The following is a 19,456-nucleotide window of genomic DNA, read 5'->3' on the forward strand; positions in this document are numbered from 1 at the left end:
CCTTCAACAGAGGAGGGGCATTGAGGGGACTCAGTGGCAGACATTGTAATAACTCACAAAGCCTAACTCACAAAGCCTTTAGGCTCAAAGCCAAAGCTCTCAATCATGGCTTGCTAACAGATCGCTGTTTATAACAGGAAGTGACTGAGAGCTCTGGGCCTGAGGCTCAAGGCAATGCAAGTTTCTCACAGTGCCTGTCAGTGGGCGAAAAAGATAATTAAAACATTTACTTACCTATGCTCTCTTTCATGCTTTCTTCTTTCTCCTTGAATGCCATCAGCACCTCATGGAGCCTCAGCCAACTCCCATCTCCAAATCCCAACGCTGCTCTCATTCTGCAGATGAGCAGCATGCGAGCAGCACCAGGACTGGCTGGAGTAGGCAGCCTCGATGCTCCAGCAGGCACCGGGGGCTTGTGCCTTTTCTCCACCCAAATATTTAAGACAGCTGGCAGGAGAGATTTAAAGTGCGCATGACTGGCTGGCCGTCACAAGACAGTTGGCCAAAATGACATGTGCACTTTAAACTGGAGTGAGTAGCACTCCCCTGCTACCAGTCAGCAGCAATGGCCCACCCTCAAACAGCTTGGGATGGGAGCAGTGAAAAATAAAATGGTAATTAATTTTATTACCATTTTATTTTACACCTTTGCTGTACTGGCAGCTGGGGGGCGACACTCCTCTGCCCTAATGGGGGAACCGCCACTGTGTTTACGTTACTCTGATTTTCTTTAGCAGACATCCGTGTTTGAACCAGCAGCTGCTGGAGAAGAGACTGTGAGAGCGCCGCAAGAGTATTGTCCAGTTTATTTAACTCATGCATTCAGGTGAGAGGCTGCTGATGCTTCCCCAGTGCCCATATTTTACCACAGAAGGTACGTTCTATGGCTGGTCAGCCACAGAGTATCCCTTTAAAAAACTGTAAGGTTAAATATAGCCACCAAATGGAGCATTCTGTATTGCCAGTTCCATTCAGAATGCTCCATTTGCTGGCTATATTAAACCCCTAAACTTCCACCTTGTGTGCAAAAACCTCTTAACATACTGCCAAAGCAGGTTCCCTGGTCAAAGGCCCTATCAAAACAGTAACAGATGCTCTATTCCAATCTGAATAGTGCTTCTTTGTGCACTGTTTTTATGACTCTCAAGGTTTTACTTTAAATGTAACTGTCTCATCTATTCGATAATCACAGCAAGTGGTGCGTGACTTTATCATCACCCATTACTGTGTTTATTTCCACATATACAAGGTCAATTAATTTATTTCACCATCAGAGTCCAATAAATGTGCGATATGAATTCTATTTTATCAAGCATTTTTCTAGCATGAACCAGTTTCGATGCATTTTAGGCTGTGGGTCCGTTCGAAAGGACCAATGTTTCAATTACAACATTCGGGGCCTGATTTCGATGTCGGGCGGAATTCCTTCTGCCTGACACCGACTCGGTCCTGGGACCAATCGACATCCGGTCAGCAGTCCTGACCACCTTATTAGGATGCGACCAAACACTGTTCAGTCGAATTCCTAAATTTCACTATGGGAGCATGCATTACAGCTAGAAACTGGTCATAATGTGTGGCCGTAATGCATGCTCCCATACTGAAATGGGAGGTGCGGTACATCCCTGCACCTCTTGCCACAAGGTGCAGGAATCAACATGGGGGTACCATAGGAGCTCCTTCAGCCACCAACCAGAGGCCATGCACCAAAGAGGGCCCTGCTGTGGGCCCCCAAACACGCTTTGCGTCATGGTTTCCATTTCGGACAGACCGGCATGGAAACCATGTCAGAAACCGTGCATTGTGATCTCAAGGGTGGAAAGGCCCGCCCTTGAGATTACTAGCCGGCTTCCGACTGGAGGACGGGCTCTCCAAGCGTGTCGGAAGCCAGCCGGAATGACCGGCTAGTTTGCTTTCAGAACGCCTCCATCATAATGAGGCAATCGGAAAGGAAACCAAGCGAACCATTACGAATCGGCCCTGAAGGCTCCAACCACAGGTCTGAGCCTTTACTGGCCACATCGTAATCAGCCCCTCAGTTTTCAATATTGCGTGAACAAAAGTCTTCACTTGTGTACAGTGTTGGGGTGGATCCAATGGTTCTGTCGAGTGTGGCACCAGAATAAAGGCCTCACGGCTTAAAATGCATCAAGGCCAGGTTAAATTTCCAAAAAATGTATTCATGTGCAAGACATTCTGGCAAAGTGTGGAAAGTAAAATCTTTCCCTGGAATTTTGTTTTTTATCATCTAACAGATTTGCAACTATTTATGCAAATTTGTTCTGCTAGCCAAAATTCCACAGAATTTTCACCATTCAAACCTCCCCAGGCGAACTGATAAACCACTATGAGCCACCACAATGTAGCAAAAATTAATGGATGCAGAAAAAATGAGAAAAGAAGTTTAATTTTTTTTCAGTTTGGCTTTATAAAATTTATTTTAAAAACTCCCAGGCCTAGTTATAAGATAGAATGTAAGTGCCTACTATGCAAACACCAGTGCTCTATATCATCTGTAAACAGCTAGTGGCAGGTGTGTTTACATCGCAAAGGTCCCTGCAAATTTGAAGAACTGACTGATTCAGTAGCACCCAACACTAAACGTATGATCGACTCTCATATAAAAAGAAATCTAAGAATGCAGGACTGGCGTTGGCGGTTCAATCAGCCAAAATATGAAACTGCCATCACATTTTATATCTCAATGTAATGTTCCACCCTTTTACCGAAAACTTAAGATACCTATGTTCAAGAGTCATTTAACCACAGGTATCAATTATTTCTGGGCTTCGCCATTTGGAAAGTGTATTGGATTTCAAAGTGGGATACACAAACACACAACATACCACAGCATGCTTTCTTCCACAATACATGAGAAGGGCAGTGTAGGAACTGGTACAAAGAAATAGGCCTGGGCACCAAAATAAAAGTTGGCCCCCATTAATGAATTGGATAGTTAAAAACGGGCCCATGTATGCAAATTGGGGCAATTTTGAATTTATAAACACACACTGTATGAGTGTTTTACACAAAGTATGGAAGGCTTCATGTATTTGAGCTTGCCGCAGGCAATGTTTATTTTAATATCGGGGAACTCAACAGTAACAAGCATTGGCAATGCCAATAGGTCTGGTTTTAAAGGAATGTTATATGGCAACGTGAATCATTGCAAGTAAATAACATGGGAATGACTATGTATTTGTGTGGAAGCAAAGAATTGTAGAATTATATTGGTGCATGTTAAAAGATCAGGCAACAGTTGACCTGTCAAGCCTGACCTAAAAACCCATGGAGGTTAATGACTGCCCTCCTCCCATCTGAGCTGCTACCAGAGAAGGACAAACACCATAAATGATCTACTTATTTTAAGGCACTTAATAGCATTACAATAATGTGTGTGTCCCTGAAAATTCAACCTCAGGCTGCTGGACAAACAAGCTGATCACAGCTGTGTGGAAGGCAAGCACTTTTTTGTGGAAATAAACAACTTCTGCCCAATACAAAACATATACTTCTGATTCTCAACATATTGTGGAGCCAAAGCCCATTTCTAGTGTTCCTCACATAATTGTCTGGCAACATCTGCGCTGTCAGACCATATGAACCAGCCTAGCCAGCCATAAAACAGGCCCACAAACAACCAAAAAACAGGCCATGCACATATAGGCAGATGTAGTTAGAACCTAGATTCGATAGGAAAATAATTTTTTGGTTTGCTTATAACTTTGGCACAGTTTGGCAAATCTTCACGAAATTCTCCCCAAAAAGTGACCTCCTGTTTCTAGTTGTGCATGGAGAGTTTCGGGGTGATCCATCAAGCATGGGCCAAGAAAAAGTGGGGGGATCATAAAATGTGTTTCTCATGCCGTTTAGACACAACTACAGCCCAACCTGCTAGATGGAATTACACCAAATTTGGCAGAGAGGTAGTTCTTGGTCCAGAAAGAGCCCTCTCTGTGATCTGGTGTAACTCCAATCAGTAGTTTTTGAGCTATTGAAGGAAAAAGAAATATAAATAATTAGAGGCGTGGACCCTTTGCGAATCCAACAGATCTCATGCTGACATCTAATTGGCTGCCAACAATTCAACCAGGAAGTGTTGGCAGCCATTTTGGGACTCGGACTCAGCTGAGTCCCAAACAGAAAGATTAAAAAAAAAAAAAAAAAAAAAAAAGAAGAGAAGAGGGTAGGGATACCCTGACCCCCTAGGCCTGTTACTGGGTCCCTCAGGGATCCTGCCTGGCATAAAAAACATTTTTTTAAAAAAAATCGCCGCAGATTCACGGATTTGAGCAAAACCAAAAACAAATGTGGTCTCCTGCGCTTGTTTGTATTTTTAGCCCCTGGGTGGGCCAGTGACCGGGGGCATATTTGAAAATATATTATGGGGAGGGATGGTGCATGCAGCTTCCTTCCAGATGGCCGAGATGGGTCCCAGGGACCACCAACTCCCCAGGGCCAGGCTAATATGCCAATTGGAGAGATTTTTTGAAAGGGGAGAGGGGCCACGCAGCCCCCCCATCTTGGGCCATTTTTGGCCCTGGGGACCACCACCTCCCAGGGGCAGGCCCTAAAATAACAAAGAAAGGGGCCGTGCAGCTCCCCTCCCGGAGACCATCACCTCCCAGGGCCAGCTCCCTATGGTCTGGGGTGCCCACCCCTGGGACAAAGCTCTGTGGTTTTACTTGGCGGGAGCTGCCAAGTGAGAGCAAACAGTAAGGGCCTTATTTCGAGCTTGGCGGTCCCAGGAAGATCGCCAAGCCTGTGGTGCACTCACTAGATTCTGAGTTGAATTCAGGGCTGGCAGGCAGTGCAGTGGCAGTGTCACAGCGGCTCTGTTGGGCTCAGAGGAGAGCTAAGAAGCAGATCGCCACAGTGAAAACGCTTGCACGGTGTGGCACACACCATGTCGTGCGTGCCACATCGAGCATGAATGAAGGTGCAATTACAAGGGGCCAAACATGTGCTCCTTCGCACGCATCCCCATGGCCAGATGCACCCGGGGTCCCTGTTAGGGCCCCTTACCTGCATTTCCAACACCCTTTTCAGGGCAGGCTCCCAACCATTAAATGGGCAGTGCAAAAGCAGGTTTTAATATGCTTAGCGATGCAGGCAGTGGCACCACCAGCATTTAGTGCCCTTTTCCACACTGCCACCAATAGAGTTCAAAGTAGTAAATGTTAAATATGTTCCAATATAAATTTAATATAATGTAAATAAAATAAATTCCACTAATATATAATACTATAAATATACATTTATAAAGGATATTTGATATACTTATATTTATTTGTGTGTGTATATGTATATGTGTATATATATAGTGAACATAATCAATAAACACACATAGTAACAGTAGGGAAACAGTTGGACTTTGGAGGGGTTAGATCTACTACTCCCACTCCAGTCTAAGCAACAGTTGGGAAAGCGTCAGATTTTGAAGGGGTTAGATTTACAATTCCCACTCCAGTCTACGGAACAGTAGGGAAAGTACAAATACAAATCATATTAAATTATTTAAAATTTTGAACACGGACCACAAAACATTTTTAAAGTATAGTAAAGTTATTAAAGTATACAAAAATATAATTATTTATTGAAAAACGTTTTTTTTTAAAACTTCACTAATGACACAAAAAGTCAATATTAAATCACAACTATTTATTTTAAATTAATTTAAAAAACTTTATTTAACAAATATCATCTCGGAAACAAATTCTCACAAAGATGATTACATTTGTAATTTCAAAACATATATAAACCATTGTACATAATTAATTTCCAAATTATAACTTGAAGACATATAAACTCATATAAAAAAGTGTTTTCTTAACAACCTACTCACCTAAAACAGTATTAAAAAATAAATATTCTAGAAACATATAAAAATAAAAAAAACATTACACCTGTCACACAATATCTAAGAAATTAATGTCCATAAGTAATAATCACATACAAATATATTTTTATAAAATATGACCATAATCTAAAAGGCATTTAAATTAATTCAACTACTCATCACATTCTCCTACAACCTCAGCAACCCACAACTAACATGCAACTTAAATAAATCAGTATTACTCAATTTACGTAACAAGTTAACTAAAAACTAATTAATAATAATTTCTAATTAATTTCCTACCTATACCCCAACAAACCCAACATCCCACTACTAATGTATAACTTAAATAAATAGGTAGTAAACTATTACATAATTAAGAATTAATTCTATATTTAACAGCTAGAAAACCAATTACCAATAAATGTAAATTATTTATAACTTAATTAACTTCCTCTCTAATGCCCCTACAAACCCAACACACTACTACATTTAATACACTACTAAATATAACTTACTATAACTAATAATAAAACTAAATTAAAAATCAACATTTGAATATTAAATGTAAACTATATTAGAACACTAAAAATGTGCATAATTAATAATCAATGCCCCCTTATAAACCCAACAACCCGCTACAACACAATAATCACTAATAACATTAAGATAAAAGAAAGATCACTTAAAATTAGGTTTTTACGAATTAATAACAATTAAACTAACATTATTAACAACTAAAATAATATAATACCTAGGGGCCTCATTACGAGTCTGGCGGTCCACGGGGCGTGGCGGTCATCCGACCACCCTATTACGACCAGGGCAGTCGGGCCGCCCTGGCAGCACTGCAACAGCCAGGGATCAGAGATGCCTGTCAGTCGTGCAGTGGTCTTGAGGCCGCAATATCCTGGGCATGGCTGCTGCAGCCCCGCCAACCATATTACGAGTTTCCTCAAAGCCATACATTTCATGGTGGTGTGTTTGCCATGAAAAGTGTGGCGGTGAGGAAACAAAGGGGGCACTGCAGGGCCCACTTGTGCCTCTACGCCATGGGGGTGTTTGCAGCCCAGTACCTGCACAGCATGGACTGCAGCAGACCATGCCGTGCAGGTACTGATTTTGATGTTACCATTGTGGTGCCTAATTCATAGGCACCGCCGTGGGAATGCCAAAGAACCACCCGCCAGACTGGAGAAAATTCCTAATCTGACGGGCGGATCAACCACGGGTTTGGCTCATAATGAAGCTCTAAAACTTATTAAAATAATTTGAAAACAATATTTTTACCACTATATTACTTAAAAGGATACTAAAAACAACAATATTCTTAAAAATTATGTTACTTCCCAAAATAAATTGATATTCTTGACAACGATATTCTATACCACGAGTTCTGATATTTCATACTCAATATTTTGTCCAAACACCAGTCACATGGCCTACAGGTGTAACCTTTCAGCACTCTTACTCTTACTTATGGTTTACCACCAATCTTCGAGAGTCCAGGCGCACCTGCTGCCACCTCGAGAAGGCCTGGAGGAACTCCAAATCCACAGAAGACCACAACAACTTCAAAGCCGCCATCAATGCCCACCACCAATGCCCACCACCAACTCATCAGAAACACGAGGAAAACAGTGATTAAAGACAGCACACACAGTAAAGAACTCTTCAACATCATCAAGGAGTTCGCCCAACCCACCAGCAAGTCTACTGACACCCCTCCCTCACAAGACCTCTGCAAAAAGCTCAGCACCTTCTTCCACCACAAAATAAAGAACATCTACGACAACTTCAATGAAGACAACCAACACACTGAACCAACCCCCCGACACCCTGAAGCCAACGATTGACAGCCCTCACCACCGAAGACACACTGAAGATGATGAAGTCAATCCACTCCAGGGTCCCCACGGACCTCTGCCCCACCACATCTTCAACAGAGCTGCCAACACCATCGCACCCATGCTCCGCCACACCCTCAACTGCTCCCTGGTGAACACCTCCTTCCCCGACGACTGGAAGCACGCTGAGATCAACCCCCTCCTGAAGAAGCGCTCGGCAGACCCCCACCGACCACAAAAACTACAGACCCATCTCCCTGCTCCCGTTCCCAGCGAAAGTCATCGGGAAAGCCATCAACAGCCAACTCGCCACCTTCATCGAAGAGCACAACATCCTCGATCCGGCTTCAGAAAAAAACAGCACAGAAACCGCCCTCTTCGCCACAACAGATGACATCCGTTCCCTAGTGGACAAAGGAGAAACATCCTCCTTGACCTCTCAGCAGCCTTCGACAAAGTCTCCCACCGCACCTTAACATGCAGACTCCACGACACAGAGATCTGGGACAAGGCCCACGACTACATCCACTCTTTTCTCTCCGGCAGAACGCAACAGGTCAGACTCCCTCCATTCCTCTCTGACCCTACACAACACCTGCGGAGTCCCCCAGGGGTCCTCCCTCAGCCCAACGCTCTTCAACGTCTACATGGCTCCGCTCGCCCCCATCGTCAGAACCTACGGACTCAACATTGTTTCATACGCAGATGACACCCAACTCATTCTCTCCCTATCCAGCGAACCCAATGCAGCCAAATGCAACTTTGAAGAAGGCATGGAAGCTGTCGCCAAATGAATGAAAAGCAGCTGTCTACAACTCAACACCAACAAAACAGAAGTACTCATCATGGGCCCATGAATGACACCTGGTGGCCCACCCACCCCCATGGACCACGCACGACATCTGGGTATCATCCTGGACTCCGAGCTCACAATGGACCACCAGATCAACTCCGTCGCATCCTCCTGCTTCCACACCCTCCACCTCCTATGTAAGACCTTCAAATGGATTCCCCTCGAGGACAGAAAAACAGTGACTCACACACTCGTCACCAGCAGACTCGACTACGGCAACGCACTCTACACCGCAATAAACAAAAACCTCACCCGCAAGCTACAAAACATCCAGAACGCCGCCACAAGACTGGTCCTCAACCTGCCAAGACACTGCCACATCTCCCAGCACCTGCGCACACTCCACTGAGAATCACCTTCAACATCCTCACCCACGCACACAAAGCCCTCCACAACGCCGGACCAGCATACCAGAACAGCCGACTCAACTTCCAACTATCACGCACCCCAAAGAACCCTACGATCAGCCCAGCTCTCCTACGCCGTGGTTCCCCGTGCCAGAAAGACCAGATCAGGAGGCTGCTCCTTCTCCTTCCTCGCGATCAGAGCCTGGAACGCCCTACCGCTCCACCTCAGACAGTACATCTCTCCACATCTTCATGAGAAACCTCAAAACTTGGCTCTTCGACAGACACCCTCTTTAATGGACTGCAACCTGCACCTCCCCTGTTCCCCAGCACCATGAGAATCTTACAGGTGAGTAATCGTGCTTAACAAACATGTGATTGATTGATTGATTGCACAGGATGTATCATAGCTCATCACAAGCGCCTTACTTAATAGTGTTGCTACTGCTCCTGAAATCAGACTGTGTATCTCGTCACTATATCTAGAGCATCAATCGCATACTCACCCAGTTATTCGCTGGCTGCATTCCTCACATAGGTAGAGCGGAGGTGGTTTATCACCCAGTGCAACAGACAAAGAGGCATCTAAACACATCTGAAAAACAAAGCATAGTGTCTTACTGTCAGTCTTATTCAGTTTTCTCTGTGCATGACGTACATTTTACTAGGCAGCTATTTGCCATCTAAAGCTATGTGACCTTTTATTAAGTGGCCCTTGCAGTACATTTTAACTTAGCATGTCTCCAAGAGGAATTCCAGAAGGGATTACTGGAACTTTAAAGCAATGAAACTGCTGTCTACTACCAATCTAGCAGTACAAGTCAATATCCTATATTTGCAAGAGTCCATGATTGGGAGGTGCCTGTATCATTTCCGCAGAAAGAAGAGCAGAGCTTCCCACAGCTGCTGCAAGGACACAAAGCATAGAGTCAGCTACCTAACAATACCATAAAGGGAGACAGACAAATAAAAGACTGTTCAGATGAGAATAAGCTCCTAAAAGGGACCTATACCAGGGGCTGCATTATGGATAAGGCTCACTGCGCCACACTGTGTTTTTGGAGTCACACATCTGCCTTTCACTGTGCAGGTGGCAACCCAGCCTTCATTTGATAAAAGTGTAGAGATGCCCATGCAGGCCACTATAGAGAGTGACTAGACCTACCTGCAGGGGAATGCCTAGGAGATTCCCCTTTCCCACTTTAATGAGGTGCCCCAGGAGGGGGGTCACACTCACTGTGCACCAAATCTATGTTTAGGCACATGACAAAAGTACTTCAATATAGAAGGGAAACAAGGGAGAACATCAGAAGAGAGCAAAATATTTTGTTGCATAAACCAAAAGGATTAGATGGAGCGTAAGATGGGCTTCCTGATTTGATTATAGGGATGAGCTCTGTTGGTGAACTGGCTATTAAGATGAGAAATGTCCTGCAACGGCATTTGCTGAGAGCAGTGATTGTGCAATAGATGCATATGGTGGCAAAAGCAGGCTGTGCATAGTGCATACCAGTCGCTGAGGGTGGGGTTGAAATGAGTGGATAAAGCTTTGTTAGGATCATGGGTTTGCATTTTCCAGGGCCCAAGATATATGTATCCTTTTGAATGTGGGCAGAAGGCATTTGGTGGGGGCAGGAGGAATATTGAACAGAATTTTTTAAATGGCACAGTCAGAGGAAGATGACTCAATAGTGGGTGAGTCAGTTAATGTGTCTAATAGCAGCCTTACAGTAAGGGTGTTTCATTGATTATCTGTGGTTGAGGAGTTTTTTTGAAGAGTGCAAGAAAGTAGGTTATTAGTTGGCAAGGATGCGAGTCCTTCACAAGTCTGCAACCTTCCATTTACTCTGTGTAGCAATTGACTCTGTCAGGGCAGCAGAGCAGTCCAAGGTCTACTCCAGGGAAGTGATGAGGACTAGTAACCCATTTCACTAATATGCAGCAAACACCAAATAAAGCATTGCCCAGTCAGTGCTTTTCCTTCTACTAAAGAAATGTGCTTTATTACACACACTACTGAATTCTATGCATTAATTCAAAAATATGTACAAGTAGGCAGATGGAAAAACATATCGTAACACCTTCCCAATAGTTCACACCCCTAGTGAGCCTTGAACCCTATAACTACCATGCCCCCAACCTATACTAGACACAATAAAAGAGGCTGGTGTTATCAAAAGGCAGGCCTACGTGCTATGTCAAGGTATCGCCACATTATTAAAAACAGCAATAGGTCATACAAAGTTAATGCAACACTATTTAAAATCACTATGGGTGGTACCATCAAACAATGGCATTCACTAAGGCCTGTCATGACTCACTGTTACCTTTGTAATTGTCAAGAAGCATTTTAAAAGATTTCAATGACCTTCATTAAAATATGGAATGTTTTACTGTTAACCCTGGGCCTGTCAAGAGAGGGATCCTAAGGGTCCCATGAGAATTTAGGAATTACCAGGAGAATCTGCAATTTTGGTTCCAATTCCCCCAATCGTACATTTTACCTTGGTAGTCACCAAGAGGCTATACTGGCATTAACAGGTTGGGTCTCCCGGTGCAACATAACAGACCTACGGAGTTACTTCAGACCGTGCAATCTAGATCCTTTTGGTAACTCTAATTATAGCACACATCTTTCGAGCCAAAATGTTGCTAAAAGTAGTTGCTTGTTTCAGATTGTAACTTCTTTTCATTTTGCAGTTTAACTCTGCTCCCAGTTCCGCAATTACATTCAACTATAACCTGCCACTCCCTCTCACTAGTTCCCTGGATCCAGCTTTCATCATATTCCGAGATCAAGATTCCAGCTGTTCCTAGATCTAAATACCAGACTTTTCTCTAATAATGCTTCACATTTGTTTTTTGATTTACCTCCCAAACTGTTTTCGGACACAGTTTCAAGCAGTTCTGCCTAGTAAATTCCCAAAATAGCCACTTCCTAACCAGTTTATGAATTTACAATTCACATTATATTTGCCACACATTTCTGCAAAGCATGCTGTCAGCCTTCTGCTGCGTCCAAGAACAATGTTTGGCTTGCGTCTATCATCCAGCCTCCATATTCACCTTGTCTTACTAAAGCTTTCCTATTGGCAGTGCAGGAAAGTGGAGTTTTATGTGGTGTGGGGGGTTAGACCTTACCATGTAATACAATCACAATATCACACTAAAAAATCCTTAGTTCAGTCCTACTAGTGTAGCAAAGAGTAGTCAGGCTTTACTAGAGAAAAATTTGTTGAGCATTTCCGAGTACCAGCATGGACGATGAGCAATTGACAACTCGAGAGAAATCCAACAGCAATTTATAAAAATAGTGTGTATTTTTAGCTTTAATTTAGATACCAAAACGAACAGAATAGCATACATATAACTGGAGTTATACATTTTTTTAACAATATTAAATCACTGCCCAATAATACAGTGACACTTTAACGTTGCGGGTCAATGGGAAAACCCGATAGTGACAATCGATCACTTGTAGGTCAAATTACGTGGAAACCTTGCAGGGTGAAGGTCATGAAAGCCCCTGGACCATGTCATGACAGTCAGATTAAAATTACCTAGCATGTGGAGTCCAGGTGCAGAATTGTTCTGGCTGTCCATGGTGCTGAACGGGAGCCACGGGGATGCTGATTTTACTTCCTAAACAGTGCTGCAAACAGATGCACAGCTGCTGACTTCGGATGAAGGGTGCACGGTGTTCCCTATAGATGGTGCGTCAAGTGTGGGGATTATTTGCCAGATTGGCAACAAACAATGCTTGGCAGCGGCATGTGCAGTGAAAAGGTACTGGCACTCCACTTGATCCTGGGGAATGAGGTAGCGGCCTGAAACTTTGTGGCAGGCAAGACTTCAACTCCAGCACACTCAACGGAGTAGGAAAGTATATCAAAGTATATAAAAAGTGGTGGCACATGCTCAGTGTGAAGAAACTGCCCTCACTGATAAGATTGTGACATGCTTTTGGGCAATTTGGGATTACCAAGTCAAACATAACAGTTTTGGAGCACAAGCACTGAGTTCTGGGCAGCAGACTCCAGTGAATTATTAGAGTCACAACCATCAGCATTCGGGGCAAAAAGTAAGGGTGGTGACCATACAAAAGGGGCACTTTCCTACAGGCAGGGATATAGCTATCAGCCAATTTTATCATGAGCTGTCTGCTTCCAGCCAGCCAATAGGACCATTTTACTGCTTGGATCCAATTGTAAGTCAGTTTCCTAATCCAGCTTTTAGAATGTTTCCTTTTTCACTTTCTAGAATGCAGCACAATGTATTTCCATCCAAGCTGCTTGGTTTCAGGGTACAATGAAGCTGTCAATTTTGACTCCCTTACATGTGGCTTTTTCCATCCTTAATATCAACTACTCACCATCTACATGTACTTCTTCCCCACTGTTTAAGCTCTCTCTTTCTCTAATACTCCCCAATCCCATCTTTATCAGTAGCCTTCTGACTATCTGCTTGATGCAGGCTTCAACGGTTCTCTAGCAAAAGCTTCAAAATGACAAATAACCCACAGCTCCTACTTCCAGCATGATTTCAGACTCCAGCCTACATGCCCCTCAATCTGTTTTTTTTTCCTTGTGGTGGATCCATCATCCAAATTAGCCTATCTATTGTTTCAATGTCCAGCATTTCAAGAAACTCGTCTAGCTTTTTTCCCCGCTCTAGTATTCATCTTGCCATACGACCCACCTGACATTCTCAGGCTGGAAGAATCTGTCCTCAGACACTGCTTGAAACAGATGCTAGAGAAAGCTTGCCCCCTCCCGTCTGCTCGGTCCCAGCTTTCAGACAGTTGCTCGGCGTCCTAGTCTTGGTGTATCTGAGTGCCCACACTGCCATGCCCTTACAGACTCTTCACTGTGGAACATTCAAGAAATGCCTGACTGTAAAAGATTTAAACCATAAAGAAATGCCTGACTGTATAAAAAGATTTACACCATAAAGAAATGCCTGACTGTATAAAAAGATTTAAACCATAACGAAATGCCTGACTCTATAAAAAGATTTAAACCATAAAGAAATGTCTGTCTGTATAAAAAGATTTAAACCATAAAGAAATGCCTGACTGTATAAAAAGATTTAGACCATAAAGAAATGTCTGTCTGTATAAAAAGATTTAAACCATAAAGAAATGCCTGACTGTATAAAAAGATGTAAACCATAAAGAAATGCCTGACTGTATAAAAAGATGTAAACCATAAAGAAATGCCTGACTGTATAAAAAGATGTAAACCATAAAGAAATGCCTGACTGTATAAAAAGATTTACACCATAAAGAAATGCCTGACTGTATAAAAAGATTTAAACCATAACGAAATGCCTGACTCTATAAAAAGATTTAAACCATAAAGAAATGTCTGTCTGTATAAAAAGATTTAAACCATAAAGAAATGCCTGACTGTATAAAAAGATGTAAACCATAAAGAAATGCCTGACTGTATAAAAAGATGTAAACCATAAAGAAATGCCTGACTGTATAAAAAGATTTAAACCATAAAGAAATGCCTGACTGTATAAAAAGATTTAAACCATAAAGAAATGTCTGTCTGTATAAAAAGATTTAAACCATAAAGAAATGCCTGACTGTATAAAAAGATTTAGACCATAAAGAAATGTCTGTCTGTATAAAAAGATTTAAACCATAAAGAAATGCCTGACTGTATAAAAAGATGTAAACCATAAAGAAATGCCTGACTGTATAAAAAGATGTAAACCATAAAGAAATGCCTGACTGTATAAAAAGATTTAAACCATAAAGAAATGCCTGACTGTATAAAAAGATTTAGACCATAAAGAAATGTCTGTCTGTATAAAAAGATTTAAACCATAAAGAAATGCCTGACTGTATAAAAAGATGTAAACCATAAAGAAATGCCTGACTGTATAAAAAGATTTAAACCATAACGAAATGCCTGACTCTATAAAAAGATTTAAACCATAAAGAAATGTCTGTCTGTATAAAAAGATTTAAACCATAAAGAAATGCCTGACTGTATAAAAAGATTTAGACCATAAAGAAATGTCTGTCTGTATAAAAAGATTTAAACCATAAAGAAATGCCTGACTGTATAAAAAGATGTAAACCATAAAGAAATGCCTGACTGTATAAAAAGATGTAAACCATAAAGAAATGCCTGACTGTATAAAAAGATGTAAACCATAAAGAAATGCCTGACTGTATAAAAAGATTTACACCATAAAGAAATGCCTGACTGTATAAAAAGATTTAAACCATAACGAAATGCCTGACTCTATAAAAAGATTTAAACCATAAAGAAATGTCTGTCTGTATAAAAAGATTTAAACCATAAAGAAATGCCTGACTGTATAAAAAGATGTAAACCATAAAGAAATGCCTGACTGTATAAAAAGATGTAAACCATAAAGAAATGCCTGACTGTATAAAAAGATTTAAACCATAAAGAAATGCCTGACTGTATAAAAAGATTTAAACCATAAAGAAATGTCTGTCTGTATAAAAAGATTTAAACCATAAAGAAATGCCTGACTGTATAAAAAGATTTAGACCATAAAGAAATGTCTGTCTGTATAAAAAGATTTAAACCATAAAGAAATGCCTGACTGTATAAAAAGATGTAAACCATAAAGAAATGCCTGACTGTATAAAAAGATGTAAACCATAAAGAAATGCCTGACTGTATAAAAAGATTTAAACCATAAAGAAATGCCTGACTGTATAAAAAGATTTAGACCATAAAGAAATGTCTGTCTGTATAAAAAGATTTAAACCATAAAGAAATGCCTGACTGTATAAAAAGATGTAAACCATAAAGAAATGCCTGACTGTATAAAAAGATTTAAACCATAAAGAAATGTCTGACTGTATAAAAAGATTTAAACCATAAAGAAATGCCTGACTGTATAAAAAGATTTAAACCATAAAGAAATGCCTGACTGTATAAAAAGATTTAAACCATAACGAAATGTCCGTCTGTGCCTAATACGCTATTTGTTTTCCTACTGCACGTGTTTCGTCTGGACAAGCAATCTTACTCATGAAACCTGTACAGTTCATATTAAATTTCAAATTTAAGTGTCACATTTCCTGTGTAGAACATTTTGGAGAAGGTCACTCAAATGTGTGCAGGGGAAATTAAAGAGATGCCCAGAACGTTTTGTGCTGCTCATTGCACATTCAATATGAATTTACGAAAATCTTACTAAATTCTATTCACATATCATGAGAACCACCAGGTTCCACAGATCTGGCAGATTAACGAACTAAAGCCAAAGTGTTAATGAATGACACTAAACTCTTCCAACCATTTCTTAAAATGCTCCAGGACATGTTGCAAACCTGCACCACGCTGCAGAACTGGGTAATCTCTCGAAATAATCCAAAAGAATATGACAAAAATGGCTCTGGTAACAACAGTTTATGTGTCACATCCTTGAAGTAACAAAAAAAGAGAAATGACGGTGTTAACAGAAAACTTGCTACAGACGGTCCTCCAGGAAATCTGAATCCAATTTTGGATCAGTCTGGAACCCCGCTTGAAAAGCAGGTTTTGATACTGCACATATATTCCTATGCGTCGTCGTCGACTGCATTTAGCATACAATACAAGTTTAATCTAAGGAATTCCGTCTTACTCGACACTACAGTCTGCATATTCCACCGCTTTGGAGTTTCCTTGCTGTGAACACCGAGGCTGTATTGAAGTCTAAAGGAAAGGGAAACGGTACCTTCACAGCGGGTTTGTTGATGGCATTGTGGCATTCGATGTGCTGGCAATGAATGGGATTCCAGGCTGAAAAACAAGAGTCTGCATCAGTCCGAATCATCCTATCCAGGAAAAACATAGCAACATGTTAAACCCTGCATTCTCCCACATGTCTCCGAATGGCTCCTCCATCGACACAAAGGTAACTGCTTCTGAGCTATTTGTGAGGTGGGAGGGCGGCAATAACACCTCCGGGGCTAAGGACAATCTATCAGAAAGTATATGGTTGACTCGCTGCAACAACGCCATACAATGTGTACACATATATCACCAGAAAGCAGGCTCGTCGGAAACCGAAAATCCTGTCAGAAAAGCATCTGTTAGTCTCTTTATGTGTGTAGCGGCGCAGAGAAAGACCGTGTAATGAGTTTAGATACTATAGTCCTAATGTTTAGTTGGTATCACGCGCTCTGCAAGAATGTTTGGCGCGTGATACCTAATGTATTGTTATGTTGCAATGGGTGGTCTGAACAACTTATGAAATAAACTACCAGCTACACCTACAAGATGAATACTTGACTTACTTCAGACCGCGAGCCTTTGCCTGGGCGGTCTGAGGATTAAACGACAGTTTTGGCAAGGGATGGTGCGCCAAATCTTCCGAGCTCAATTAACGCCTAAAAAAAGAGGCTGGCACCACCCCGCCCCTGTTTCTTCTCCCACGCTCCATCACTATCTCCCTAAACGAGCGTTCACATTTGGGTATACCAGCCGTTATGTATCCAATCACAGTTCCTGACCTGCTCTCTGCCACTGTTATCTCTCCCACCCTTTCTCTGCCATTATTCACATCACAGCTCCATCTCCTTCCCTTCTCCTGACCTGCTGCCTCCGGGCCCTCTCCTCTTCCGGGCCTGTGAAGCCAGAAGTCCACAGCAGCCTCAGCACGGCCATTATGACGCATCCTCCTCCTCACAGCATCAGAATGTGCAGGTAGGGAGGCGTGGAATGAGGTCGCATGGGTACACCTCCCACGTGGAAAGAAGTGTGGCTTTGCCCTAGAAGAGCACCCTAGCCTCATAGTTAAGAGTTAGGGACCAGGCAGATAAGTCGAAGGATATTAGTGAAAACACCTACTAAGCAGTGCTTTAAATGGGCCGGTACTGTTCGGTACGGAGTACCGGCACTTTTTTATTTTGAGAGGGAGAGTACCGGCACTTCTAAAGAGAAATGCAATACCTTTAATTGGAGAGTACCGGCAGTTCTCAGAAACAAGCAGGTACTCTGCTACAGAGTACCTGCACTTTTATCTTTCCATTTCAAGCACTGCTACTAAGGGAACTATCAAGAGGGTCTAAGAGAGGAGTGGGAGAGAGAACGAGAGGTGGGGTAAAAAGCAGTCCAGATAAGCATGCTTGCTCACTATAAATCACTATGCTAAAATAAAACCCCCGAGCTATTGGCATTGTCAATGTGACTGCCTTCTAGCCACGTTGTCTAGCAGCACTTCTGCTGTACAGCATGGCTGAAAGTCACTGAAAGCCCAGAATCACAGGATGTTGAAATGAAGGTGCTTCTCATTAAACAAAATAGAAGCGTGGAGAAGCAATTTGTAGAAAAGATGTAGTTTTATTGAAGTTACACGAATACACCACTGGAGTGCATCCTTCCTCCCTGAAGTCCAAACGGGTAATCCCTGTTAAGTCCGTTCATACTTCAAGGAGGAGGTTGGATGCACGAGAATGCTGATTTGAAGCAATACATGTTTATGCATCAATTGTACAGCATGCGCGCATGACAGAACTAGCGCGCATGCCAACAAACAGAATGTGGACAATAGCATGAAAGCTCGTGGAAGCGCGAGGTAAACACTAGGAAGTACAAGTATGTACAGTATATTACATCACCCTTTCCCTTTCACAAACAACAAAAATATAGATTTATTATCCATTTAAGACAAATAAAAATCTTTGTACTTTGAAGGAAACGCACAATTGTGAGAAGGTCTTACAGAAATTGAGTTGGAATTCACAGAATCATTAATTTGTAACAAGCCATTAGTTGACAGAGTCTGACACAGAATCAGTTAAATCTGTGACCTGAACATCACTTCCATTTGACATTAAAGATTCACCTACACTTGAATCATTTGAGAAGTATGAAAAATGTAAACTATCTTGAGAACCATACTTTTTGTTGGACAATATTTTGCAAGCCTGATCAGGCGTTAATTTAACCAACATTTGTTTGCTCCACCAACCTCTGTGACCTAAAAACAAAGATCCTTTAGACGATGTTGAGCCAGCGCCAAGTCTCTTCGACCCCCATGTTGAGTTTTTTGTCCTGCCCCTCCTAGCAAAGAAAATAGCTATGACGTGGCCTGCGCTGGCTGCACCATATCACTTTTTTCTGTGACTTTCAGCCATACTGAACAGTAGATGTGCTGCTAGACAGCGTGGCTAAATGACATTCACATTAACAAGGCCAATAACTCGGCATTGCTGAGATCTATTGGCTTTGGCAATACTTGTTCGGTGTTGACGGGGGCTTGCTGAACAAATGTGGAAGTGATAGTGAGAAATAGATGAGGAGCTTTGAAGTGAAGTAAGAATGTGGTGTAACAGCCAGACCTGCCGACTGGGGAAATTGGGAACCAGGCTCGAATCTCAGGGTCAGCTGAGCAGTTTGTGTTTTTGAGCAAATCACTTACGATTCCTCCTGCGTATGACAATGATGTCATTGTGTAATGTCACTGGTTTGCACTTAAAGGGCTCCAATACCATTGGCTGGTTTTAGCACAATGGCATGATGGAGAACGGAACAAGCGCTCCAATATCATCGGAACGTACAAAAAAAAGTAGCAGCGACGAGGGAGG

The 19,456-nt window shown here is 42.0% G+C and overlaps 1 protein-coding gene across 1 annotated transcript in view; it reads right to left on the bottom strand.

Moving 5' to 3' along the window:
- The window catches only part of UNC79 (unc-79 subunit of NALCN channel complex), a 628,882-nt gene that overhangs the window by 513,623 nt on the left and 95,803 nt on the right, over window positions 1-19,456 (bottom strand). Inside the window, exons 8-9 of the mRNA XM_085626482.1 lie at window positions 16,603-16,667; window positions 9,393-9,481 (exon numbers count right to left, since the gene is read on the bottom strand). Coding sequence (XP_085482608.1) covers window positions 9,393-9,481; window positions 16,603-16,667 — 154 coding nt within the window. The remainder of the gene's footprint in view (window positions 1-9,392; window positions 9,482-16,602; window positions 16,668-19,456) is intronic.

The sequence above is a fragment of the Triturus cristatus genome, chromosome 9 (assembly GCF_964204655.1).
Source record: "Triturus cristatus chromosome 9, aTriCri1.1, whole genome shotgun sequence".
Lineage (NCBI taxonomy): Eukaryota > Metazoa > Chordata > Amphibia > Caudata > Salamandridae > Triturus > Triturus cristatus.